The sequence below is a fragment of the Vipera berus genome (genome assembly GCF_964194415.1).
Source record: "Vipera berus genome assembly, chromosome: 15".
Lineage (NCBI taxonomy): Eukaryota > Metazoa > Chordata > Lepidosauria > Squamata > Viperidae > Vipera > Vipera berus.
This window is the reverse complement of record NC_138218.1, coordinates 3,346,276-3,372,311: the sequence shown is the minus strand read 5'-3', so window position 1 is coordinate 3,372,311 and position 26,036 is coordinate 3,346,276. Positions and strand designations below refer to the sequence as shown.

Genomic DNA, 26,036 nt, shown 5'->3' with positions numbered 1-26,036 from the left:
TTTTGCGGAAAAACAGAAATAAGTGCTGCTTTTCAGCAAAGCCTTCGTAAACGGGATGCCGAAAAGGTACACAAAGGCAACCGTGTGGCCAAGCGTCCAGTTTGGTCATGTGACGGGGGGAGACATGCAAAGGAGGATAACGTGGCCCCCCGGGACGCTGCAACCATCATAAATACAAGCCAGTTGCCAAGCCTCTGAATTCTGATCACGTGACCATGGGGAGGCTCCAACGGTCGTAAGTGTGAAAAATGGTCATACCTCTCTTTTTTCCCCTGCTGTTGTAAATTTGAACGGTGTCTAAAGGAACTGTCGTAAGTTGAGCACCCCTGCGTAGCCCTTCCTGCTCCTGGGAGGGCCGTAGGGACTATGGCAGGGGTAGGCAACCTCAGCTCTTTTATGACCTGTGGACTTGTCAACTCCCAGAATTCCTCAGTCGGCCATCTTGATGAAACTGCGGGCTTGGATCCAGACCAGGGGTCTTCAAACTTGGCCCTTTTATGACTGGTGGACTTCAACTCCCAGAATTCCTCAGTCAGCATGGGGACACAATGGCCCCTTCATGACTCGTGGACTTCAACTCCCAGAATTCCTGAGCCAGCGTGGTTCAGCTTGGAAACCTCTCCCTTTCCCCTCAGCATGGCTGGCTCAGGAATTCTGGGAGTCGAAGTCCAGAAGTCATAAAGCGGCCTAGGTCTAGGCCAGGAGCAGGCAACCTTAGCTCTTTTGTGACTCGTGGACTTCAACTCCCAGAATTCCTGAGGCAGCATGGCTCAGCTTGGAAACCTATTCTTTTCCCCTCAGCTATGCTGACTCAGGAATTCTGGGAGTTGAAGTCCACAAGTCATAAAAGAGCCGAGGTTGCCTACCCCGGGACTATGGGGTCTTCCCCACCTCCAGCCCCATGAATAGCTTGATCAGCCTGGTTTTTTTTCCCCTTCCAGGCCAGTACTGTGCCGAAGATGTGGATGAGTGTCAGTTGATCCCCAATGCTTGCCAGAACGGCGGCACCTGCCACAACACCCACGGGGGGTACAACTGTGTCTGTGTCAATGGCTGGACGGGCGAGGACTGCAGCGAGAACATTGATGACTGCGCCAGTGCCGCTTGCTCCCCGGGGGCCACGTGCCACGACCGGGTGGCCTCTTTCTATTGCGAGTGCCCACATGGGCGGACAGGTGCGTATCCCAGGGAGAGACGTGAAGAACGGCGGCAGGAATTGGGAATGGCCAGCCTAGAGACAAGAAGGACTGGGGGGGGGGGGGAAACGTGATAGCAGCATTCCAGTGTTTGAGAGGCTGCCACAAAGATGAGGAAGGGGGGGGGATCAAGTTATTCTCCAAAGCACCAGAGGGCAGGACAAGAAGCAACAGATGGAAACTGATCAAGGAGAGAAGCAACCTGGCATTAAGCAGAAACTTCCTAACAGTGAAGGCAACCAGTGCGACAGATGTTTCTCTATCAGGGCACAAGGAGAAAATATCTGCTGTGAACTCTGCTTAGGTGTCAGGAAGGGCATCCGGTCAGTAAACGCTCAGCTCCAATTAGTCGCCCGACTCCACCCTGATAGAAAGGGTTACAGGACTGTAAAAAGAAAAAGAAAAAAAGTACGAACAAGAGGGTGGCTAGTTCCTGCATTCTCAGAGGTCTCCAGATGTTGCCACAGCCCAGTTCCAGCTGCTTGGGAGTGTATCAGCTTACTAAGTTGGCTCTGTGAGGCCTTGTCAGAGCTGCACAGGCCAGGCACTCTGTGGCCGTGTCTCCCAACCCCCTTAAGCCAGGTCTGTTTGATGCCATTCACCAGCATAATAATTAGCACTCTTTTTTTTCTCCTTCTGTTCAGTCTGTCCAATTTTCTTGAGAAGATTTTCCAGAAGTGGTTTGCCATTGTCTCCTTCCTAGGGCTGAGAGAGCATGACTGGCCAAGAGATAACCCAGCTGGATTTGTGCCCAAGGCATGACTAGAACTCGCCATCTCCTGTTTTCTTGAGCGGTGGCTTAATCACAGCACCAAACTGGGTTTCAGTTAGTGCTAACTTGCTACTATTTCCCTGGCTTTGCCAGTAAATTAAGCCCAGAGGGTTTGTCTAGACTCTAGGATACAGTTCAGTATAGTATCCAGGCGAGCAATTCAACAACCAGGTTACCTCCCTTCTGGCAGCGGGGACATTAACTGTCTGCTGGTTAGCCTGTGCTGCAGATGGATGGTGGAGCATCTTTGTGTGTGTGTGTGTGTGTGTGTGTGTGTGTGTGTGTGTGTGTTTCCATTTCTCTTTCTGAGTCAGCTCTCCGCCCTCTGCAGGTTTGCTGTGCCACCTGGACGACGCCTGCATCAGCAACCCTTGCAACGAAGGCTCCAACTGCGATACCAACCCGGTCACCGGGAGGGCCATCTGCACCTGCCCCTCGGGGTACACGGGGCCGGCCTGCAACCTGGACGTGGACGAATGCCTGCTGGGTAAGGAAGCCGCCTTCCGCATCGGGGCCGGTGGGACCGGGCGGGAGCGGGACCCGTGGAGCTGGTCCTGATGATGCTGGCGCTGAGGGAAAGTCTGGGGAGGAACTGGAAGTGAAAACTGGCCCTAGGAGGCGGGCCACCCCTTGGGAGATTGGGGGCCCAGAAAAGCCAACCTGTGAATTTTTCAGTTTTTTAAAAAAATATTATTAAATTCATTTGCCGCCCATCTTGCGGTTCGAGGAGACTCTGAATTTCAGTTTGAAATTCATCAGCTCATCAATTTGCTCCGGGAGGTTTCCTTAGCCTCCAAACATTTTATTATACAAAGATAATTAAATACATACTACTTTCACTAATGGCAGTAGGGATAGTAATATCGTCAACCTCTCGGATAGTTCCATTGGAGCTTCGGGGTGTGTGTGGGTCAGTATTGGCTCCTTTGGGGAACCCCAATTTGGAGGACCCAATGCAGCAGGCCAGCAGCCGCCATCTTCCTCTGGGCCAGTCAGGATGGGGGGCGCTATTTACAAGGGGGAAAGGCTTGTAAATACAGATAGTCCTTGACTTACAACAGTTTTATGTAGTGACCGTTCAAAGTTACAATGACCGCTTTTACCCTGACGACCGTTTCGGCCTCCCCCCACAATCACGTGATTCAGTTCCTTGGCAACTGGCTCATGTTTACGACCGTCACAGTCATGATATGAATGATATGATCCTCTTTTGTGACCCTCTGACAAGCAAAGTCAGTGGGGAAGAAGCCAGACCCACTTAACAACCGTGTGACTAACTTAAAGAGCTTCGGTGCTTCACTTAACGACTGTGGTGAGAAAGGTGGGAGCAAAAATAGGCAGCAAAGCTCACTTAACAGATGTCTCACTTAACGGCAGAAATGTTGGGCTCTGCCGCGATCGTACGTTAAGGACTACCTGGCTTTCAGAAGTCCCGGGGGTTTGGAAGGGGAGGGGGGGGCGTGAGGAAGAGGAAGATTGCATTTGCCTTGTTTGCTGCAGTGCTGGTTGGACCAGCGACTGGGCAGAAAGACTGCTTTGGAATTTGAGGAGGGGGTGTGTGAAACGAGGACAAGGGAAAGACTCGGATAAGGACCACTTGTAGCCCCCCTGGCTGTTCACACAGCACCTTCCGGGCACGATGCCTTACCTCTTCTTCCCTCCGCTGGCCGGACAGGTGCCAACCCTTGCGAGCACGCTGGGAAATGCCTCAACACGGAGGGCTCCTTCCAGTGCCAATGCCAGGCAGGCTACTCGGGCCCCCGCTGCGAGATCGACGTCAACGAGTGCTCCTCCAACCCCTGCCAGAACGATGCCACCTGCTTGGACCAGATCGGGGTCTTCCAGTGCATTTGCATGCCAGGTAACCCTGCCTGCCCTTCCAGGGCGCCATGCTGGGCGAGGGACGGAGGAGAAGAACTGGCCTCCCACTCCTTTAGCGCTTGGCTTGGTTTTGTAACTGTGCCACCTTTCGGGGTGCCCTCCGGGCCAGGCAAGGAGGACGGCACTGCTCCCCACAAGCCTGGGTAGGGCTGAAGCCAGCGGTGGGATTCGAGTATGTGAACAACCGGTTCTCTGCGTGGATGCCGCTTCCGGAAGTCCGTTCTGGGCCCGGGCAACCAAAAATTAGCTCCCGGTTCTGCCGAAGTGGTGCGAGCCGGCTGAATCCCACCCCTGGCCGGAGCGGCGGTCGGAGAGCCAGGGCCAAAACGGCTCTGGAGTCCTCCCTGACTGAAGCCCTCATTAGCCAGACGGGATTGTTGCCTTTGCACACCACGCCAAGCGCTGTTAAAAGGAGCCAGATTCTGCTGCTTTCCCAGGTTGCTTCGTGCAACCACTTAAGGCAGGGAACGACAGGCTGCCGACTCCAAGAAACGAGGCCGCTGACTTCTCACGGCAGCGGAAATGAACCCAACAGACTGGATTTGCAGAACAGCCCTAAAAATCTGCAGAACGGCCATTAAAAATGCCAAGCCAGATTTTTAAAAAACTTGATTTTTAGCAGCGAACCTGCTCCTCAGTTGTGGCATGATTAAGCATCCCGGATGAAGTCAGCTGAGGGTGTGTGTGTGTGTGTGTGTGTGTGTGTGAGAGAGAGAGAGAGAGAGAGAGAGAGAGAGAGAGAATATCTCATGCTGTGCCCTGTTTTTCCAACTTCTTTTTTTTATTATTATTATTATATTTGTATACCGCCCTTCTCCCGAAGGACTCAGGGCAGTGAACAGGGCACATATAAAAATACAGAGTACAAAAATTAAAAAAGAATTAAATAGGAGCCCGAGCTAAAACGATAGAATAATATAAAAAGCTCCTTGCCCCCTTCTTACCCCATGCTTTACAAATGCCCGAATTGATCCCTTGGCATTAAGCGGCTGAGCTGGCAAGGCTAACCACAGCTCAGAGGACTTAAAACTTCACTCCGTGAGCCTGGGAGAAATGGGTGGGTGGGTGGGGGGTTGTTTCTGTCTGCCCTAAGATTGGCACCAGGCTGCCCGGCCCTTAGCAAAGCGACCCAAGGGAGGATGTGATGAAGCTTAGCTGCAGAAAGCGGGCTGGCTGAGGGTGAGGGCGCACCGCAAGCAAGGTTTTGTCTTGACACTCCTTGGCCTGACACAAGTCTGACCCCAGCAGGGGCTGTTTTCATAAAGCCGCAGAAGGGGATGCGGACAGATTGCCCCGGGTCTTGACCAGTTGATTAAGGAATTACGTTTGTTTATGTATAGGATTTTCATGGCTGCCCATCTTAAGCAAGCGTGGGCAGTTCACCATTGCAACAACAGCAACCTTTTTGCCAATGGAAGGAGAGACCCCCTTTTTTCTCCCCCCGTTCACCGCCGTTTTTTCCCCTCCCTGCAGGCTACGAGGGTGTGTACTGTGAAATCAACACGGACGAGTGCGCCAGCAACCCCTGCCTGCACAATGGGAACTGCGTGGACAAGATCAACGAGTTTGCTTGCGTGTGCCCCGTGGGTACGTGCAGTGGGGAAGGGGGCTTAGAGAAGACCCATCGATCTTTGCCTACAGCACAAAGCTCTTTGTAGTGGAGACCGGGCTGGAATTAATCCCCTGGCCCAGAGGCAGTGCAGAGGCTGGCGGGTTTAAGCCCAGCCAAAGCGGGCAGTTGGGGAAAGGGCCGAGGGGTGTGTGTGTGGAGGGGGTCTTTTGCATTGAGCTACTTAGAGGAGAAGGGAGGGGCTCTTAAAGTTCTGAAATGATGCACGATTGGGAGGGAAAGCCTCCATGTCCAGCAGCTGTCTATCTCTGGATCCCCATCTCACGGGTGGGGAGAGGCACAAGGGTTGACCGTGGGGGGGGGGAGGGCGTCACTTTTTAATGAACTTTTTAGACGCTTAGCAGAGGGGAAAGTTTCTCTCTTTGGGGGCGGGGGGACACACAGAATTGCAAGGATACTGTCACAGCCTCTTCAGTGGTCCCCAAGTCTTTGTTTTGGGGGGATGTCTTTGTTTCGGGGTCTCGCCTGTCCGCTGGGGTGGGACCGGCCTCCGTAGCGTTTTCTGGACAGGGCGGAAAGAGGAAAGGCGAAGGGGTTTCATTGGATTATATATCCCTTTGGTGCCTTCCTAGCTCAGCCCTAGTGGCAGAAAGGAAAGTGGGTGAAGAGAGCAAGTGAATAGTTAGGCCTTGAAAGGAGAGGCTGTTTTTCTGTGAATTCCTGGCTTTATCCCAACCCTGGCTTTTGTTTTACTGTGCACAGAGCCCACCTTTTCCTTGGAATTTGGAGGAGGGTCTGCTTTAGGTTGACCCCCTTGAAGTAGGTCGGGCTAAGAGTCCTGTGGCTTAGCGGGGAGTCGCCCCGACATCTCCTTAGTCCAGGCCAACCTTATATAAGCCAGGGGTCTTCAAACTTGGCCCTTCGATGACGTGTGGACTTCAACTCCCAGAATTCCTCAGCCAGGCACACGTGGAGTTGAAGCCCACAAGTCATCAAAGGGCCAAGTTTGAAGACCCCTGGGCTTAGAGTGTTTGAAGTTATGACGGGAAAGGCGCCCTGGAGATGTTTGGGCCAAGCCCCACCTGGTAGTCCTTGATTTACAACTGGTTTGCTTAGAGCGTGCCTGGCTGAGGAATTCGGGGAGTTGAAGTCCACAAGTCACCAAGGGCCAAGTTTGAAGAGCCCTGTTATAAGCCCTGCCCTGTTCAGACTCTTAAATCCTCTCTCACCTGTGAGATCGCTTAAAACAACTGCAGTGATTTGCTTAATTACAGCCCAAAAAAAAAAAAGAAAGGTCACACTCAACAACTTCCTTGCTTAGCAATGGAAATTCTAATCCCAACTGTGGTCATAAGTTGAGGACTCTTGTAAGTTGAGCCACGCTGATTGTAGCCGATGCAGTGAGAGAGAGAGAGAGAGAGAGAGAGAGAGAGAGAGAGAGAGAGAGAGAGAGAGAGAGAGAGAGAGAATGCTCTTCTGCAGAGAATTAAAAAGGGACAAATTGCGGATTCATTTCTGCCTCTTCTGTCTGGGAGAGCAAAGAGTTTTGGGCCTGAAGGAGCCCCCCCACCCTTCTGTTTGGGAATAGCTGGAAGGGGGAATGGTGAGTTTGTGGGGTAGAGCAAGGGAGGGCAGACGGTTTGAAGTGGAGGCTTTAGAGATGTAAATCAGGAATCTTCAGGGCTGAGGCAGCCAAATAACTATTGCGGTGAGCTGAGAAACAAAGTCTGGGGACTGAATGCCAATGAATTGGAAAGAGACGCCCGAGAATCGTTTGCCTGCTGCCTGCCCCACCCTTGCAAGGGAAATGCAGCCATTGCAAGCGGCGTGGGTTTTGGGGGTGGGTGGGTGGGGGTTTTTGTAGGAAAAAGTCATCATCACAGCCTCATTTTTTATGTCTATTATCTGGCTGTAAGACCAGCAGAGTCAGCACACGAGCATTAAAAACTTTGGTGCAAAAACTAGGCTCAAATGGGCAGCTCAGCTGGTGGTTTAGTTGTGTGAACAGATGACCCAGGCCCGCCAGGATGTGGTCGGTTCATCGGAAGTGGCACGTTTTAACATATGCTAAAACATATGAAGAACGGTTGCAGGATTTGGGTTTGGCTAGTAGTTTAATGAAGAGAAGGACGAGGGGGTGACATGACAGCATCTTCCAATATTTGTGGGGCTGCCACAGAGAAGAGGGGGGGGGGTGTCAGGATATTCTCCAAAGCACCTGAAGGCAGGACAAGAAGCAACGGGTAGAAACTAACCAAGGAGAAAAGCAACCTGAAATTAAGGAGAAACTTCCTAACAGTGAAAACAATTAACCAGTGGAACGGAAGTTGCCTCCAGAAATTGTGGGTGCTTTTCAAGAAGGGACTGGACAGCCATTTGTCCTGAATGTAATGGACACGGTCCCTTCCCACTTTTGTTATTCCCTTATTCTGTTTTGCAAATGCTTGTTTTTGTGACCCTGTTTTAGGCCGTGAGGTTGTTTGCAAAGGGATAACTGGGAAAGCATTTGGCAGCAAAATCCATGTTTGGGGACATTTCGCTAATCCGGCCTATTAAGATCCCAAATATCTGGATCTCATTCTTCCATCGGTCTGAGAAAATGGATGGCGATTAGCAAAAATTATGCAGTTGTCAGCCCTGCAGTCCTCTTGGGATTTCATTTGGATCAGTGGCCACAATTTTAGTTCTGTCATGAAATAAAGTCTCTGTGGTGGGAAGGCCAAAAGCCTGGTGAGGAAGGAGGCCAGTGCAAACACCGATTTGCCCTTATTATCCAGGTTATCTGCAGGAACTGGCCACCGTTATTAAAACATAGCTGGCTTCAGTCATCCCAAAATGCTGATCGAAAAAAGTGTTGAATGGACTCTTGGAAATCCATCAAGCTGCCGTTATTTTCTGCTTGTCTCGTTGCATGCCCTTCCTTGCACGGTTTAAAAGAGGGGGGGGCAGTACTTCTGCCCCTCCCTCCCCAGCCACTTCCATTAAACCCGTCTATCATTCCGAATCCCTTGTTTGTTTAGGGAAGACCGCAACTGTGAAAAATCTGTGCCTGTGTCTTGGGCAGAGAAAAGTTCCCCACCTTGATTCCAAGGGGTTCTTTGGGATGGGGCGGGGGGGGGGATGAAGCAGGAGCCAAAGAATCCTGGGTCAAGCTTGTCTCTTGTTTCTCCCCCCCCCATACACACCCACCCTCCCCCAGGATTTAATGGTCCCCTGTGTCAACACGACATTGATGAATGTGCCAGCACACCCTGCAAAAATGGAGCCAAATGTGTGGATGCACCAAACGCTTACGTGTGTGAATGCGCAGAAGGTAAGCGGCGGGGTGGAGGGAGTGGGGGGGTGGGGGCAGAACAGAGGAAGCCCGCGTGCAAAAAAAAGTGTGATGGGATGCTAAGCAAGTGCAGGGGTTCCCATCCACAAAACACAGTTTCTAACAGTTGCTGTGGGAGCCGAGCAGAAGTGGCTTAAGGAACCAAGATTCCCTGTCAAGTTTCCGAGTTTTGTGGGCTTTTCAAGTGACTCTGAGGCACTGTTTACCTTAAAAGTCCTTTATTCAGCCTAATATACCGGCAGATGCTTGCTCCAAGGAAGCTGGAATCTGAAATCTCCGCCCCCTTTGCACAATATATTAAAACACAATTCTCCCACCTTCCTAATTTTGTCATTAAATCATATTCTCCAAGTAATTGAAAGAATTGGTTTCCCTCCCATTAGAAAACCCGCCAAGTTCTTATCTTCTTTAGCTTCAGATGGCCTTAAAAGGTGCAATCCTCCTGGTCCCCCCTCCCAACCTTAATCCATCTCTTAAAGCAATACACAAGTTGAACATACGAAATGGCTACTTCCTCGTCTCTTGTCAAGCAAGAACGTTCGGAGGTTAGCAGCGTTGTTGACATTCCCACTCGGATTCTGAGCGGGCAGCTTCACTGCACGGAAGGGAAAAAACCGGGGATACGGTCTGGGTAACTGACCTGGGGCCATTTCTCAGGATGGGGGTGCCCGCTGTTCCCTTTGATTTTCTTTCTAAGTGAGTCTCGGTTTCACGGGCAGGATGCTCGTTGCTGATACGATATGGGAAAGGGGAAAAAATATGTGTATCTGTTGTTAACTGTGGAGAATTTTGCAAATATATCCCTAAAAGGGAAGAAGGGAAGACTGTGATTCTTCTAAATCTCTCCTTTCAGAAGCAGTAGACAGGGCGCTCTTGTTTGGTGACTGATGAAGCCTGCGGGGCTTTAAAGCTTGCTGAATCTTGGGGGAATCTCTCTCTCTCTCTCTCTCTCTCACACACACACACACACACACACACGCACACGCGCGCACACCCAACTTCCTCGTCTCGTGGGTAGCCCCCCGGGCGCTGGCTGTTTATAGAAGGCAGCTTCTGGCCACGTGGATCAGGGAACAGCACCAGCATGATGGTCACATGCTGCCCAAAATGATAAGCGTAAACTCCCGTCCCGGCTTCAGCTTTGGCCCCGGGGCAGAGCGTGCTGCATCTCTCTCTGAAACTCTTCTACAAACAGTGTGTGTTGCTGTTCCCATTTCCTGCCCGAGTGGGACTGAGGACGTTCCGAATTCAATTTCAAGTTCAATGCCAATATTCTCCCCTCCCCCCGCACACCCACAAGTGGAAGGTCTAAAAGAAAACCAGGCCGAAAAGGAGAATCTTTTGCAACCCGGTTTGTTTTCCCAGGTGTCCCCAAGTCCTTCCACATTGCAGGCCCAGCCCCGAGGGAGAAAGGAACAGAAAAAGGAAAAAAAGAGAACAGACACACACACACACACACACACACACACACACAAACACAAACATAGTTAACTGTGTCTGCAATAGCGCTGCAGATGTTTAAGCGCTGAGCTGAGGGAGGCGGGAGACGGGCACCCCATTTCCTGCCTCCCGGCTCTGTCCGGTCTTTTTCCCATCCTGGCTTAAAAAAAACAAATTGCCCTTTGGGGCTAGCCCAGGGGTAGGCAACCTCGGCTCTTTTATGACTCGTGGACTTCAACTCCCAGAATTCCCGAGCCAGCCATGCTGAGGGGAAAGGGAGAGGTTTCCAAGCTGCGCCATGCTGGCTCAGGAATTCTGGGAGTTGAAGTCCAGGAGTCATGAGGGGACCATAGTTCCCCCATGCTGGCTCAGGAATTCTGGGAGTTGAAGTCCAGGAGTCATGAGGGGACCATAGTTCCCCCATGCTGGCTCAGGAATTCTGGGAGTTGAAGTCCAGGAGTCATGAGGGGACCATAGTTCCCCCATGCTGGCTCAGGAATTCTGGGAGTTGAAGTCCACGAGTCATGAGGGGACCATAGTTTCCCCCATGCTGTCTCAGGAATTCTGGGAGTTGAAGTCCACGAGTCATGAGGGGACCATAGTTTCCCCCATGTTGGCTCAGGAATTCTGGGAGTTGAAGTCCACGAGTCATGAGGGGACCATAGTTTCCCCCATGCTGGCTCAGGAATTCTGGGAGTTGAAGTCCACGAGTCATGAGGGGACCATAGTTCCCCCATGCTGGCTCAGGAATTCTGGGAGTTGAAGTCCACGAGTCATGAGGGGACCATAGTTCCCCCATGCTGGCTCAGGAATTCTGGGAGTTGAAGTCCACGAGTCATGAGGGGACCATAGTTCCCCCATGCTGGCTCAGGAATTCTGGGAGTTGAAGTCCACGAGTCATGAGGGGACCATAGTTCCCCCATGCTGGCTCAGGAATTCTGGGAGTTGAAGTCCACGAGTCATGAGGGGACCATAGTTCCCCCATGCTGGCTCAGGAATTCTGGGAGTTGAAGTCCACGAGTCATGAGGGGACCATAGTTCCCCCATGCTGGCTCAGGAATTCTGGGAGTTGAAGTCCACGAGTCATAAAAGAGCCGAGGTTGCCTACCCCTGGGCTAGTCGGTGAGCCCCGTCTGGGCACCGTCCCTCTCTTTTTTCTGGCCCCACGTCGCTGGGCGGGAGAAGGGAGGGCGGGCAGGGCCGGGTGTGCTGGGCGAGGGAAGCGCCAGGCGCCCTCGGACAAAACCCAGCCCGGACCCCCCCCCTCGGCAAACAGAGGGGCTTTTGTGGGGCCGGCTGGCTGCCAGCGGCTCTTCCCTAATGAGCATCTTGGTTGGACGGCAGCGGTGGCGATGAAAAGGCCGCAATGTGGGCTTCCCGGCCGGGGAGGGACAGGGGCACTCAAAGGCCCACTTTGTCTGCCCGCTTTCCCCCCCCCCCCCGGCCGCCCTCCTGCTTTTGTCCGCTGCCTCCTGGCGGGAGGAGGAGGCGGGCAGAGAGAAAAGGGCTGCTGTTGTCCCCTTTTGAATTCACTGCGTCCCCCCCCACCCCCAAAAGCCGGATCCAGACAGGCAGGGAGGAGAGCCCAGAGCTGGCTGGGGGGGACGGGGGGGGACGGGGGACCACGGGAGACAGAAGAAAAGCGTTTGTGTTTGCAAGAGGACGGAGTTTTCCCCCACCACCACCCCCGTGGCTTGGTGCTGTGCCCTAGCCTGGCCTGCCAGCCTCCCTGCCACCCGGCCTGTCTCCTACCCACGTCCCTTGCAACGTCTCGGGGGGCCACGGGGGACGGGCCTGCCGTGGGGAACCCCTCGGGCGGTCCGAACCCCCAAAGGCGCCCCCGCCAAGGGCGGGCAGAAGCCACGGCTGGCAGGTTTGCTTGGGAAAGGAGGGGAACTCGCTCCGGGTGTCCCCCCAAAGCTGCAAAACGGTGGCTTGCAAACGGGCCCGTTTATCCGAGTTTGCCCCCCCCCGAGAGAGAGACGGTTTCTTGCTTTGGGGACCCTGATTTTCTTGCCAGCCCCCTCCCCTCCCCCCAAATTCATGCTTTCTGAACGTCCCAGAGTTCGGAGGGCGGGGAGAGGGGGGAGGCAGGAACAAGGACGGCCTTCTTCTCTAGCACAGAAGCTTCCCCCCCCCTGATTAATATCCTTTTGAAGGCAAAGAATTGGGCTTTTTTAACGGATGGAGGCCGGGGATCTCGCGCGCTCTTAGCCAGGCGCTGGGGAGGGTGGCGTTGGAGGCCACCGCGCTCTCCTCTGGGGAAGGAGGGCTTGACCCTCGCCCAGTTGCCCACCCAGCCCACCCCTTTTCCTTCTCGTGGACTCCCACCCTTCTGGCTGGGAACCGCGGGAGGTGGAGTCCATCCTGGGGGTAAGAAAGGGCAGTATTTTAGCAGGCAAGCTCGTGCCTAGCCGCTGGGTTTCCAAGCAGAGCTGAGGGCAATCAGCCAGGGAGGATCCTTGGAAGCCTCTGCTGGCCAGTTGAGTGCTAGAAAAAAAAATCAGCTGCTCTTCCCAGCGCCTGGTGGAGGGAAGAAGGATGCCACCTGGAAGAAATGGGGTGCCAGGTTTCTTGAGTCTCTGTGCCCCTCTGCCCCCCCCCCCAGGCTTTTCCGGGACTCACTGTGAGACGGACATCAACGAGTGTGACCCTGATCCCTGCCACTACGGCACGTGCCAGGATGGCATCGCCTCCTTTACCTGCCTGTGCCAGCCTGGCTACACCGGCCACCTCTGTGACGTCAACATCAACGAGTGCCAAAGCCAGCCCTGCAAGAATGGGGGCACCTGCCAGGACAGGAACAATGCCTACGCCTGCTCCTGCCTCAAAGGCACCACAGGTGAGGAGGGGGCGGGGCTTCGCTGGCCTTCCCACGAAAGGATGGAGCGGAGCCATCTTGCTGACCAGTCTGTGTCCCCCCACCCCTGCATTTCAGGCCAAGGAAAGGCGCCCTGGAGATGTTTGGGCCTGCCCCACCTGGTAGTCCTTGATTTACAACTGGTTTGCTTAGAGCAAGGGTCTTCCAACTTGGCCCTTTGATGACTTCTGGACTTCAACTCCCAGAATTCCTCAGTCGGCCATTTTGATGAAACTGCAGGCTTGGATCCAGACCAGGGGGTCTTCAAACATGGCCCTTTGATGACTTCTGGACTTCAACTCCCAGAATTCCTCAGTCGGCCATTTTGATGAAACTGCAGGCTTGGATCCAGACCAGGGGGTCTTCCAACTTGGCCCTTTGATGACTTCTGGACTTCAACTCCCAGAATTCCTCAGTCGGCCATTTTGATGAAACTGCAGGCTTGGATCCAGACCAGGGGGTCTTCAAACATGGCCCTTTGATGACTTGTGGACTTCAACTCCCAGTATTCCTCAGCCAGGCACGCTGAGAGGAATTCTGGGAGTTGAAGTCCACAAGTCATCAAAGGGCCAGGTTTGAAGACCCCTGCCTTAGAGTGTTTGAAGCTATGACAGATTCCCCTCCCCAAAAGTACTGAAGACATATCCCCAGCTCATTCACATAAACCTTGACAACCAGCTCACATTCATGGATATTTGCAACCTCCCACAGTTACGTGACTGCAATTTAGGATTTGTGTGTGTGTGTGTGTGTGTGTGTGTGTGTGTGTGCGTGCGTGCGTGTGTTTTTAACAAAGCCTAGCATTTACTTCTGGTTTTTTCTGGAAAAAAAACCCCACTTCCTAGTGGTGGCTCAGTGGTTAGAAGGCACTATTGCAGGCTCTTTCTGCCGACTGCCAGCAGTTCGTTCTCACCCGCTCAAGGTTGACTCAGCCTTCCCTCCTTCCGAGGTCGGTAAAATGAGGACCCAGATTGTTGGGGGAGGCAGGGGCAAGAGGCTGACTCTGTAAACCGCTTAGAGAGGGCTGTCAAGCACTGTGAAGCAGTATATAAGTCTACGGGCTCTTGCTATGGCTATAGCAGGGCTCTGACAACTTTAAGACTTGTGGACTTGTGTCTGTGTGTGTGTGTGTGTGTCACTGAGATAGTCTGAAAGCATCACAAATGCCTTTAGCTTCACTTGGGTTCCCAGTCCCGGACCGTCTGGCTAACTGCCCTTTTCTTTTTCCAAGGACCCAACTGTGAAATCAACCTGGATGAATGTGCCAGCAACCCCTGTGATTATGGCAAGTGTGTGGACAAGATCAATGGTTATGAATGCGCCTGTGAGCCAGGATATACAGGTGAGGGAGGGCGGGAGAGACCCAAGCACGGGCCCCTTCCCCCTGTGGGCTTTGCGCCCCCCCCCCCGGGGACAGGGTTCCCACTGGCTCCCCTTGTCTCTGCAGGAAGGATGTGCAGCGTCAATGTGGACGAGTGCGAAGGCAGCCCTTGCCACAACGGGGGCACCTGCCTGGATGGCATCAACGGTTTCACCTGCCAGTGCCCGGAAGGCTTCCATGACCCCTTGTGCCTCTCGGAAGTGAACGAGTGCAGTAGCAACCCCTGCGTCCACGGGAGATGCCACGATGGGCTGAACGGGTGAGCGGCGGGCAAGGCTGCGCCAGGCAGGAGGGGCAGCCTGGGAAACGTGACCGTCTGTGGTGGATTGCTACGTGGCACCTCTCTTTGCCCATTTCTTTTCTTTTTTTAAAATGTTTTTTATTAGTTTTATAGGGTTAAAAAGAAAGGTAGGGAAATGGGGATTTGGAATAGGGTAGAGGAAAGGTTAAAGGTAGGGCTTGGGGTATATACACGTAGTTATGAAGCAATATAAAAGGACGTGGTGGCTCAGTGGGTTAGGACGCTGAGCTTGTCAATCAGAAGGTCGGCAGTTTGGCGGGTCGAATCCCGAGTGCCGCGTAACAGAGTGAGCGCCTGTTACTCGTCCCAGCTTCTGCCAACCTAGCAGTTCGAAAGCACATTAAAAAATGCAAGTAGAAAAATAGGGACCACTACGGTGGGAAGGGAACAGCGTTCCGTGCGCCTTTGGCGTCTAGTCATGCCGGCCACATGACCACGGAGACATCCTCGGACAAGCGCTGGCTTTGAAACGGAGATGAGCACCGGCCCCTAGAGTCAGAAACGACTAGCACGCGTGTGCGGGGGAACCTTTACCTTTACCTATGAAGCAATATGGTGGTTGGGTAGTCAAAAGTAACAAATAACAAGTTGTTTGTAAATAGTTCAGGTTATTCAGGTTAAAAGTATTTGGGTTTCGACTTCAGGATCTGGCCTTCTAAAGAGCAGTCAGGGTTGATCTCTAGGACCGACCGGTTTGATCACCTTGCAGTCCAAGGGACTCGCAGGAGTCTTCTCCAGCACCAGAGTTCAAAGGCCTCAATTCTTTGGCGCTCGGCCTTTCTTATGGTCCAACTTTCACAGCCGTACATTGCAACTGGGAAGACCATAGCCTTGACTATACACACTTTTGTTGGCAGGGTGACGTCTCTGCTTTTTAGTGTGCTGTCTAGGTTTGCCATGGCTTTCCTCCCCAGGAGCAAGCGTCTTTTAATTTCTTGGCTACAGTCCCCGTCTGCAGTGATCTTGGAGCCCAGGAAAATAAAATCTGTCACTACCTCCATTTCCCCCCCATCGATTTGCCAGGAATTGAGAGGACCGGATGCCATGATCTTGGTTTTCTTAATGTTAAGTTTCAACCCAAGTTTTGCACTCTCCTTCTTCACTCGCAAGAAGAGGCTCTTTAGTTCCTCTTCACTTTCTGCCATTAGAGTGTCTGCCTGTTTCTAGAAGGCCCCAAAAATGCCCAATAATGTGATGAGTTGGCCCTTTCGGGATCTATTTTTGTTCTTCCAGAAACTATTTTAGATTCACTAAGTATTCTTTGGCCACTGGGGATAATGCGATGTTGGCCTGCCCTTCTTACTGCTTCTACACAAGATGAAGTTTTTTTAAAGGTGCCCTGTATAGGGGTTTGAGTGGCATCGAGAGACGAGGATTATTTTTAAAAGAAAACCAGCCAAATCCAATCACCTTGTGCTTTGTGTCTCTCCTCTGGAATCAAAGCTACAAGTGTGACTGCGACCCAGGCTGGAGTGGGACAAACTGTGACATCAACAAGAACGAATGTGAGTCCAACCCTTGTGTGAACGGTGGAACCTGCAAGGACATGACCAGCGGTTTCATTTGCACCTGCCAGAAGGGATTCACGGGTAAGATCCTGGACTTCACCCACAGTTTCGCCCCTCTAAAAGTCTGGCCAAGTCACGGCAAATTAGTTTTTTTTGTTTTAAACATTGATCATCAGCTTAAAAGAGGAAGTCATCCAGAAAAGGAAGTCAAACTGCTATAAATAAATCACCCCTGACTAAATTGGAAGGGCTTAGTTAAATATCCGTCAAAGCGAGGGTTGGCTTGGGCAGACAATCCCTATTTGGGGAGGTGGGCCACCAAAGCAGTTGACCTCAATCTGACCCCTCCGGGTTTTGGAGGGAAGCCGTCAGAAAGTCTAGCTCCATATTTCTCAACCTTGATAATCTTAAGGAATTCAACTCTCAAATTGGCTGGGGAATTCTGGGAGTCAAAGTCCTTAAAGTTGCAGAGATTGAGAAACATCGGTTTAGCCCAGGGCTAGGCAACTTTGACTCTTTTGTGACTCGTAGACTTCAACTCCCAGAATTCCTGAGCCAGCCATGCTGAGGGGAAAGGGAGAGGTTTCCAAGCTGAGCCATGCTGGCTCAGGAATTCTGGGAGTTGAAGTCCATGAGTCATGAAGAGGCCATTGTGTCCCCATGCTGACTGAGGAATTCTGGGAGTTGAAGTCCACCAGTCATAAAAGGGCCATGTTGGAAGACCCCCTGGTCTGGATCCAAGCCCGCAGTTTCATCAAGATGGCCGACTGAGGAATTCTGGGAGTTGAAGTCCACAAGTCATAAAAGAGCCGAGGTTGCCTGCCCTGTTGCTGTTCCAGGTTGGGAAAGAACGCCTGGGTGGCTTTGTGGTCACCCAGATGCAGATGGGACCCTGTAGATCTCCTCCTTTCCCCCAGGACCCAACTGCCAGATCAACATCAACGAATGCGCCTCCAATCCTTGCCTGAACCAGGGAACATGCATCGACGACGTTGCTCGCTACCAGTGCAACTGCCTTCCACCCTACACTGGTGAGAGAACGCAACTCTTCGGTGGGGGGCTTCAGTCAGGGAGAAATGTGGCCAGGGGGTCCCAGAATAGCTGGGAGCAGAAGAACAAACCTCACCCACTTCTGGTTTCTCTTGCGTTTCTGCGCTGCGAAGGGAATGGATCCTCTTGCCATCTGCCTTCCTCACTGTCCCTTCTTGGTCTCAAATCCAGCCATGGAGCTTCTGGCCACCGAGCATTGTCCATCGCTGATCCAAAGCAGCCAGCTCTAGCTGAGGGATCTCTGGTGGAAGAGGAGGGCGGGATCCATCCACTTCCCCGAGGACCCCTGAAATGTTCAGGGCAGTTGCTGAATTGCCTTTCCCAAATAGTCATTAGTGACTGTTCAGAGTTACAAGAGCCCTGAAAACAGGGACTTATGACAGCAGCCCCCAACCTTTGTGACTTGGTGCCCCGTGTTGGGGGGTGAGAAGAAGGAACCGGGCCGCGTGAGCAGTGGGCCGGCACACTTGTGCATGCATGCACAGCTCAACGTAACGTGAGCGGCGGGCTGGTGTGCATGCTCATACACCTGCAGCTCAACTTATGAAACTTGAGCTGCACACGCCCGTGCACACACACGCCGGCCTGCTGCTTGCACACGTTGAGCTGCACATGTGCACACTGGCCCACCGTTTGTACAGACCGGTTCCAAATAGGCCACGGCCTGGTAGTAGCTGCGGCCTGGAGGCTGGGGACCCCTGATTGATGACCATTTTTCACACTTACGACCGTTGCAGCATCCCCATGGTCGTGGGATCAAAGTTCAGATGCTTCGCAACTGGCTCATATTTATGACGGTCACAGCATCCTGGGGTCACGCGATCCCCTTTTGCGACCTTCTGACCTTCCGTGGGGGAAGCCAGATTCTCTTAACGACCGTGTTGCTAACTTAACCGCTGCAGTGATTCACTTAACAGACGTGGCAAGGAAGGTCGTAAAACGGGGCAAAGATCACTTAACAAACCTCAGGCATAGCAACGGAAATGTTGGGCTCCATTATGGTCGCAAGTGAAGGATTGCCTCTATCTGATCCCCACCCTGCGCCGCTCCTTTGCTCCCACCCCCCACCCCCCCGGCCACGTCTTCTCTGACCAGGAGGCGTCAATCGGAGAGATTTAAGTTGTTTTGTGGTTTTCCTGCCTCCCAAAATCCTAGGGTGAGATTTGCTTCTTTCCCTCCGTTTTCCTATGCACGCTTCTCCGTTGCCCCGCCTCGGATTCCCCCTGGTGCAAACCTCTCCTGCCACTAAGTGGCCCTTTTGGGTCCCCTTCCTGCTTTTTGCCAGCTTGGCCCGTCGGCCTCCCTTTTGGAAAAAGGCGCCTTTGCGCCATCCCGAGGCCTCTCTGCCCGTTTCCTGCTTCCTCCTGCTGCACAGAATGACAAACTCTGCACAATTGGAGGAAGTTGTGACTTTCCTGCCTTTGCCGGTTGCTGGGGAAACAAACCAGGAGATTTGGGGGGCGGGGGGGAGGGTGGGTGAGCCGAGAGAAGGTTCTAGAAAACAGAAAACAAGCCCCCGTTAGGAGGGCGTCAGTAAGCAGGAAAGGAAGGCTGGATAATTGGGGGGGGGGTTTCTCCCTGCCTTCTGGTTCAGATCAGGGTCACCGAGCACCCCCAGGTGACGTGGGAGGGGGCTGTTTGGACAACCCCCCCTTCTCCAATGTCCACAGCGTGGATGAACCTTCCCCAAGGAGAAAGTCTCTCACAGAAGGTCCAGAGCAGCCCGGCTACTCTCAGGTGGGCCTGGGGGGGCAGCCCCTTGCTGCTCATAGCCAGGGTCTGTTGTGCAGTGGTGGGTCAGCCCCACCGCCTGAAAGCTCGGCTGCGACTGCTTGTGCCATAGATCAGGGATTCTCGACTTTTCTGTGTTGGCGGCCCGGTGGGAAAAAGAGGGACAGGTACCTTTATGCGTGCATGCGCACATGCTAATGTGGCTGCGTGCACATCCGCGCAAACAGGGCAGCGAGCATGCGTGCTCTGCCAATGGGGCTGCTAGCGCCGGTGCGAGGCTCACGGCTCGGCTAGCGCCGGTGCAACAGGGGGGTGAGCGCGCACACACGCTGGCCAGGCACTCATGCGGCCCAGGGGCCAAGAGGGCAGTGGGCCGCGGCCCATAGGTTGGGGACCTCTGCCCTAGATGCAGCCAAGGGCTGCTTGGGCAACAGGGTGGAAAGGAAATGGCCTGGGTGCCAGGTAAGGCGGGCAAAGGGCTGCAGCCAACCTGGGTTTTCTTTCCAACCGTAGGTCCCACCTGCCGGGAAGTCCTGGCGCCCTGCGCGGAGGGTCCCTGCAAGAATGGCGGCCAATGCAGAGAGTCGGAGGACTACGAGAGCTTCTTGTGCACCTGCCTTCCAGGATGGCAAGGTAGGAGGGGGTGCCGTGGCTTTGCAGCCACCCCTGAGGGTTTCTGATGGGTCACCGTCCAGGCAGGCAAGGGCAGACTCCAAAAGATGATCGATGGAGAAAGGAAGTAAGCTTTCAAAAGCAGAGTAACAGAGTTAGAAGGGACCCTGTAGGTCATCTAGTCCAACCACCTGCCCAAGCAGGAGACCCTACACCAGGGATAGGCAACCTTGGCTCTTTTATAATTCATGGACTTCAACTCCCAGAATTCCTGAGCCAGCATGGGGGAACTATGATCCCTTCATGACTCGCAGACTTCAACTCCCAGAATTCCTAAGCCAGCATGGGGAAAACTTTGGCCCCCTCATGACTCGCAGACTTCAACTCCCAGAATTCCTGAGCCAGCATGGGGGAAACTTTGGCCCCTTCATGACTCATGGACTTCAACTCCCAGAATTCCTGAGACAACATGGAGGAACTATGGCCCCTTCATGACTCAAGGACTTCAACTCCCAGAATTCCTGAGCCAGCATGGAGGAACTATGGCCCCTTCATAACTCATGGACTTCAACTCCCAGAATTCCTGAGCCAGCATGGAGGAACTATGGCCCCTTCATAACTCATGGACTTCAACTCCCAGAATTCCTGAGACAGCATGGAGGAACTATGGCCCCTTCATGACTCAAGGACTTCAACTCCCAGAATTCCTGAGCCAGCATGGGTCAGCTTGGTAACCTCTCCCTTTCCCCTCAGCATGGCTGGCTCAGGAATTCTGGGTGTTGGTCCACGAGTCATAAAAGAGCCAAGGTTGCTTACCCCTGCCCTACACCATTGTAGGGTGAGCAGCTTGACCGCATATTACTGGATATAAACCGATGAAGCAGTGTTTTTCTCATCTTTTCAGCTGGACTACCATTCCCAGAATTCCCCATGGCTGGCTGACAGTTTTTGGGAATTAATCCAGACATTTTAAAATTGCCAAAAGTTGAGAACACTGCTATAAAGAGCAAAGTATTTCTTTCCAATAGATCATATTTAGACTTTGCGCCAGCACAGCCTTTTACACTGCATATTCCTGCTCTGGATATTTGCAGACAGGCAGAATTCCTCCCCCAGAATCCTTATCGAGTAGCTACGCCGCCTAGGGAATTCTGGTCACTGATGTCCACCCAACTGGACGTCTTCTGCATTTGAGCTAATTAATGGGCTTAAATAATTGTGAACATGGACGTCTCCAGTCTAACAATGTTGGAGCGATTTTTACAGCGTGGGCGAAAATTTTGATCCTTCCTCCCTCTGCTGGGTTAATTTCATTTTTTTTTTGTGCTCTGCACGTACACAGAGACGGCAGGTCTAAGCCATCAGCTGATGCTTAGTTAACTCTTTCTCCATCCTAATCGGTCTTAATTAGCTAATTAATTGAACAACCTCAGAAAAGCCCTGCTGGGTGGTGGTCCCACAGTAATCCTGCAGACGTTTCTCAAATATGGAGAGTGTTGCCTCTTCCGCTTTAGCGTTCCAGGCTGAAATTAGGAATGGGCTGCTGCCTCTGTTCCATCATCCTACTTCATTTATCCTCTGCCTCCTGCGGCTGTAAATTCCTCCGTATAGTTAGGCCAGAGCTGTTTTTTATATCTGCTGCTTCGTAGACATGCATTTGCAAACTCTGGTAAAGATTTAGAGCATGGATGGGGGGGGAGTGGGGGTGGGGGCAGGGTTCGGCCTGCCGGTCTTTTACCTGTCCCTGAAAGTCCAGGGGGGTGTCCTTGCCCTGCAAGACGCAAAAGCGGCTTTCATCTCCTCTGCCCTGTCAACATCCAAGGCTGTGGTGCTTTTTTTAGGAAGCTGCTCGTCCATCCCTCTCCGAAATGGATCGCTACTCGCGAACTTCTGTAAAAGACGAAAGTGGTACTTGAGGTCATTTGCATGACACGGTGGCATGGTCAATCAGAATGGAGCTGGGAGGGACCTTGGAGGTCTTCTAGTCCAGCCCCCTGCTGAAGCAGGAGAACCTATGCCAGTGGTGGGGAACCTATGGCACGGGTGCCAGAGGCGGCACTCAGAGCCTCCCTGTGGGCACCCGTGCCATGCCTCGGAGGTGGCAACTGTCCCTCTGCAACCAGCTTTCCCCCACAGGTGTCCCTCCCCATGAGCGACATTGAGGTGACCACAACCACCTTGGCCACATCCACCCAATCTTCCATCACCACCACAGCCACACCCACCCAGTAGGCTGTGCCCACCTGGCACCCAGCGATAAATAACTTTGTTTTGGGTTGCAGTTTGGGCACTCGGTCTCTTAAAGGTTCGCCATCACTGACCTATGCCATTTCAGACAGGTGACTGTTCAGTCTCTTCTTAAAAACCTCCAGTGATGGAGCGCCCACGATTTCTGGTGGCAAGCTGTTCCACTGGTTGATTGTCCTCACTGTTAGGATGTTTCTCCTTCATTCCAGGTTGCTTCTCTCCTTGATTAGTTTCCAACCGTTGTTTCTTGTCTGCCCTTCTGGTGCTTTGGAGAATAATTTGACCCCTTCCTCTTTGTGGCAGCCCCTCAAATACTGGAATACCGCTATCATGTCCCCCCTCCACCAGTCCTTCTTTTCTCTAGACTGGCCATCCCCAAATCCTGTAACCGTTCTTTAAATGTTTTAGTCTCCAGGCCTTCGATCATCTTAGCTGCTCTTCTCTGCAGTTTTTCCAAAGCCTCAACCTCTTTTTTGTAATGCGGTGACCGAAACTGCAGTATTCCAAGTATGGTTCTCCCTTCGCTTCTCAGGGCAAACGTGTGAGATTGACATCAACGAGTGTGTGAAGAGCCCCTGTCGGAACGGCGCCACGTGCCAAAACACCAATGGGAGCTACCGCTGCGTGTGCAAATCCGGTTTCACAGGGGAGAGCTGCGAAACTGACATCGATGACTGCCAACCCAGTAAGAACAGCCCAGGAAACAAACTCCCAATTAGGGCCTGTCCCGGGTGTGGGTGTGTGGGGGGGGCAAGGATTAACTGAGCTGGGGAGGGGGGCGCATCCGGGCAGCCAATCTGGTGTCCTTCAAAACTGCTCTTTCAATGGAGAAAACTGCCTGCCCCCCCACTGCCCTCCTCACCCTCTGGGCACGCAGGGACGTATCTGTAGGTCAGCCGCTTGGGAAAGTCGGTCTTGGGGACACGGGAGGGAAAAAGGGCTTTCTCCCTTTGCAAAGTGTGTGTGTGTGAGTGAGAGGGAGAGAGAGAGGGAGGGAGGAAGGGAGGGAGAGAGAGGGACAGAGGTAGAGAGAAGAAGGGAGGGAGAGAGGGAGGGAGGGAGAGAGGAAGGGAGAGGAAGGGAGGGAGAGAGGAAGGGAGGGAGAGAAGGAGGGAGGGAGAGAGGAAGGGAGGGAGAGAAGGAGGGAGGGAGAGAGGAAGGGAGGGAGAGAGAGAGGTAGGGAGACAGAGGGACAGGGAGGGAGAGAGGTAGGGAGGGAGAGAAGGAGGGAGAGAGAGGAAGGGAGGGAGGGAGAGAGGGACAGGGAGGGAGAGAAGGAGGGAGGGAGAGAGGAAGGGAGGGAGAGAGAGAGGTAGGGAGACAGAGGGACAGGGAGGGAGAGAGGTAGGGAGGGAGAGAAGGAGGGAGAGAGAGGAAGGGAGGGAGGGAGAGAGGGACAGGGAGGGAGAGAAGGAGGGAGGGAGAGGGACAGGGAGGGAGAGAAGGAGGGAGGGAGAGAGGGAGACAGAGGGAGGGAGAGAGAGAAGGAGAGAGACAGATACAGACAGACAGACAGACACACACACACACCCCTTGGCTTCTTATTCCAGAAACACCACACCATAATTTCCAGGCCCACTAGAAGGAAGGACCCAGAGGTGTGGGGTTCACTTTCCGGGGGGGGAAGCAGTGTTGAAGAGGGCATGGGGGGGCAGGGATGCTGCTGCACTGATTGGCAGGGCGCCCCACAGACCCCCTTCCCTCCTCCTGGTGTTGTGAATGCAATGCCAAGTCTGCTTATCTCTCTCTCCCCCCACCCCCCCTCCCCAGATCCCTGCCACAATGGGGGCTCCTGTTCTGACGGCGTCAACGGCTTCTTCTGCAACTGCCTGGCAGGCTTCCAGGGCCCCAAATGCCAGGAGGACATTGACGAGTGCGCCAGCAACCCCTGCGAGAACGGGGCCAACTGCACCGACTGTGTGAACAGCTACACCTGCACCTGTCCCTCCGGCTTCAGCGGGATCCACTGTGAGCACAACACACCCGACTGCACGGAGAGGTAGGTCCGTCTAGGAGGGGCTTCCCCACCCCCGCCTTGACAACTTAAAAGAGGGGTGGACTTCCGCTTCCAGAATTTCCCAGCCAGCCAGGAATTCTGGGAGTTGAAGTCCGCCCATCTTCAGGTTGTCAAGGCCGAGAAATGCCGATCTAGGATGTGCCGGACGGGTCAAAAGGTTTCATGTAAGGTCCAGCATCTGGGCTTCCAGGAGGGGTCAAGTGAGGCCAGGGGGGGTAACTCTGTCTCTCTCTCTCTCCCCCTCCCTCCTGTCACTCAGCTCCTGCTTCAATGGGGCCACCTGTGTGGACGGCATCAACACCTTCACCTGTGTCTGCCCACCTGGCTTCACCGGCATTTATTGCGAGCACGACATCAACGAGTGCGACTCCAGGCCCTGCTTGAATGGGGGGACGTGCCAGGACAGCTACGGGACTTACAAATGCGCCTGCCCGCAGGGCTACACCGGACTCAATTGCCAGGTAACCAGCAATTCCCCTCCCTGTTCCAGGCGGAATATCTGCTCCGGGTTTTCAAGGACGTCCAGGTAGTCTTCGTTTAGTGACTCCAACTGGCACGGGCAACGTGGTCATTAAGCGAAGTGGCCGCCAGCCCATCTCGCTTCAGCTTTCCTGTGCTGTACAGACCTGCAAGGGTTACGAATGCGATGGCCGTAAAGTTAATTTTTTTTATAGCCGCCATAACCAGAGCCTTGGTGGCGCAGTGGGCTAAGGCCTCCTTAAGTAACACCAGCTGCCTGCAATTAGTGCAGGTTCGAGTCCCACCAGGCTCAGGGTTGACTCAGCCTTCCATCCTTCCAAGGTAGGTAAAATGAGGACCCGGATTGTTGGGGGCAATTAAGCTGACTTTGTAATAATGCCGCTTGGGGTGTGTGCGGAAGCCCTAATAAGCAGGCATATACATAGAATGAAGGCTACTGCTAAGCTTGTAAGCCGCCCTGAGTCTTCGGAGAAGGGCGGGATATAAATGGAATTAAAATTAAAAAAATTAAAAAAAATAACCGAGAACCCTCCCTAAACAAGGCAGTCATTAAGCGAGGAGCATCTGTAATGTCAGGCACCTCTGGGGGGAAAAAACATGTCTTAGGGATCGAGGTTGAAGTGGGAGGAACGAGGCAGGGAAGCGCTTGCAAACATTTTGAACAGCAGTTATTTTGGCTCCGTCTGTCAGTTATTTCAGAGTGCTGGTTGTTAGTACAGCCTTAGTGAGGCCACACCTGGAACGCCGCATCCAGTTCTGGCCACCACGTTATAAAAAAAGACGTGGGGACTTTGGGAAAAGTGCAAAGAAGAGCAGCTAAGATGATTAAAGGCCTGGAGACAAAAACATAGGAAGAACGGTTGCAGGAAATGGGAACGGCCAGTCTAGAGAAAAGAAGGACTGGGGGGGACATGATAGCGGCATTCCAGTATTTGAAGGGCTGCCACATAGAAGAGGGGGTCAATTTATTGTCCAAAACACCAGAGGGCAGGACAAGAAGCAACAGATGGGAACTAATCAAGGTGAGAAGCAACCTGGAATTAAGGAGAAACTTCCCAACAGTGAAGACAATTAACCAGTGGAACAGAAGTTGCCTCCAGATGTTGTGGGCGCTCCATCCCTGGAGCTTTTTAAGAAGAGACTGGACAGCCACCTGTCTGAAATGGTCTAGGCTCTCCTGCTTGAGCAGGGGGCTGGACTAGAAGACCTCCAAGGTCCCTTTCTGCTCTGTTCTGATTGACCTCTGCAGCCGTGGGGGTTCCCCCCGCAAAGCTTGGCCTTTGGGGACAAACGTCCCACTTGCCTGATCCATGGATAAGCCTCCGTGCGCCCTCTAGAGGTGAGCGCCGGCTCTTACTTGGCTGTTCCGCACATTTTAAAGGGTTTCGAGCATGGCAGAAGGTGACACGGATTGGTCAACACCACCAAAGAGAATTGGGGCTGCCAGCATGTTCAGCGGGTGGGCAGTTGGCCCCTGTGCAGGCCGCCTGCCCGAAGCGTCTCTGGAATCCGCACAAGGCAGCCGAGGTGCATTTGGGCTCCTCGTGGAGCGGCAGGTGACAGATAACGGCCAAAATGAGAATCGGAAGCAACCTCGCCGGGGTTGCTCTCCGAGACGTCGCTCGGCTTCCGCTTTGCCTGCGGCAGCCTCGGCAC

The 26,036-nt window shown here is 53.3% G+C and overlaps 1 protein-coding gene across 1 annotated transcript in view; it reads left to right on the top strand.

The window, feature by feature from the left end:
* The window catches only part of NOTCH1 (notch receptor 1), a 55,449-nt gene that overhangs the window by 5,014 nt on the left and 24,399 nt on the right, over positions 1–26,036 (top strand). Inside the window, exons 4-17 of the mRNA XM_081339767.1 lie at positions 942–1,175; positions 2,300–2,455; positions 3,644–3,829; positions 5,323–5,436; positions 8,619–8,732; positions 12,802–13,035; positions 14,285–14,395; positions 14,501–14,693; positions 16,179–16,324; positions 17,161–17,274; positions 19,538–19,657; positions 22,416–22,568; positions 23,654–23,882; positions 24,160–24,361. Of these exons, the coding sequence (XP_081195893.1) occupies positions 942–1,175; positions 2,300–2,455; positions 3,644–3,829; positions 5,323–5,436; positions 8,619–8,732; positions 12,802–13,035; positions 14,285–14,395; positions 14,501–14,693; positions 16,179–16,324; positions 17,161–17,274; positions 19,538–19,657; positions 22,416–22,568; positions 23,654–23,882; positions 24,160–24,361 (2,306 nt within the window). The remainder of the gene's footprint in view (positions 1–941; positions 1,176–2,299; positions 2,456–3,643; positions 3,830–5,322; positions 5,437–8,618; positions 8,733–12,801; positions 13,036–14,284; positions 14,396–14,500; positions 14,694–16,178; positions 16,325–17,160; positions 17,275–19,537; positions 19,658–22,415; positions 22,569–23,653; positions 23,883–24,159; positions 24,362–26,036) is intronic.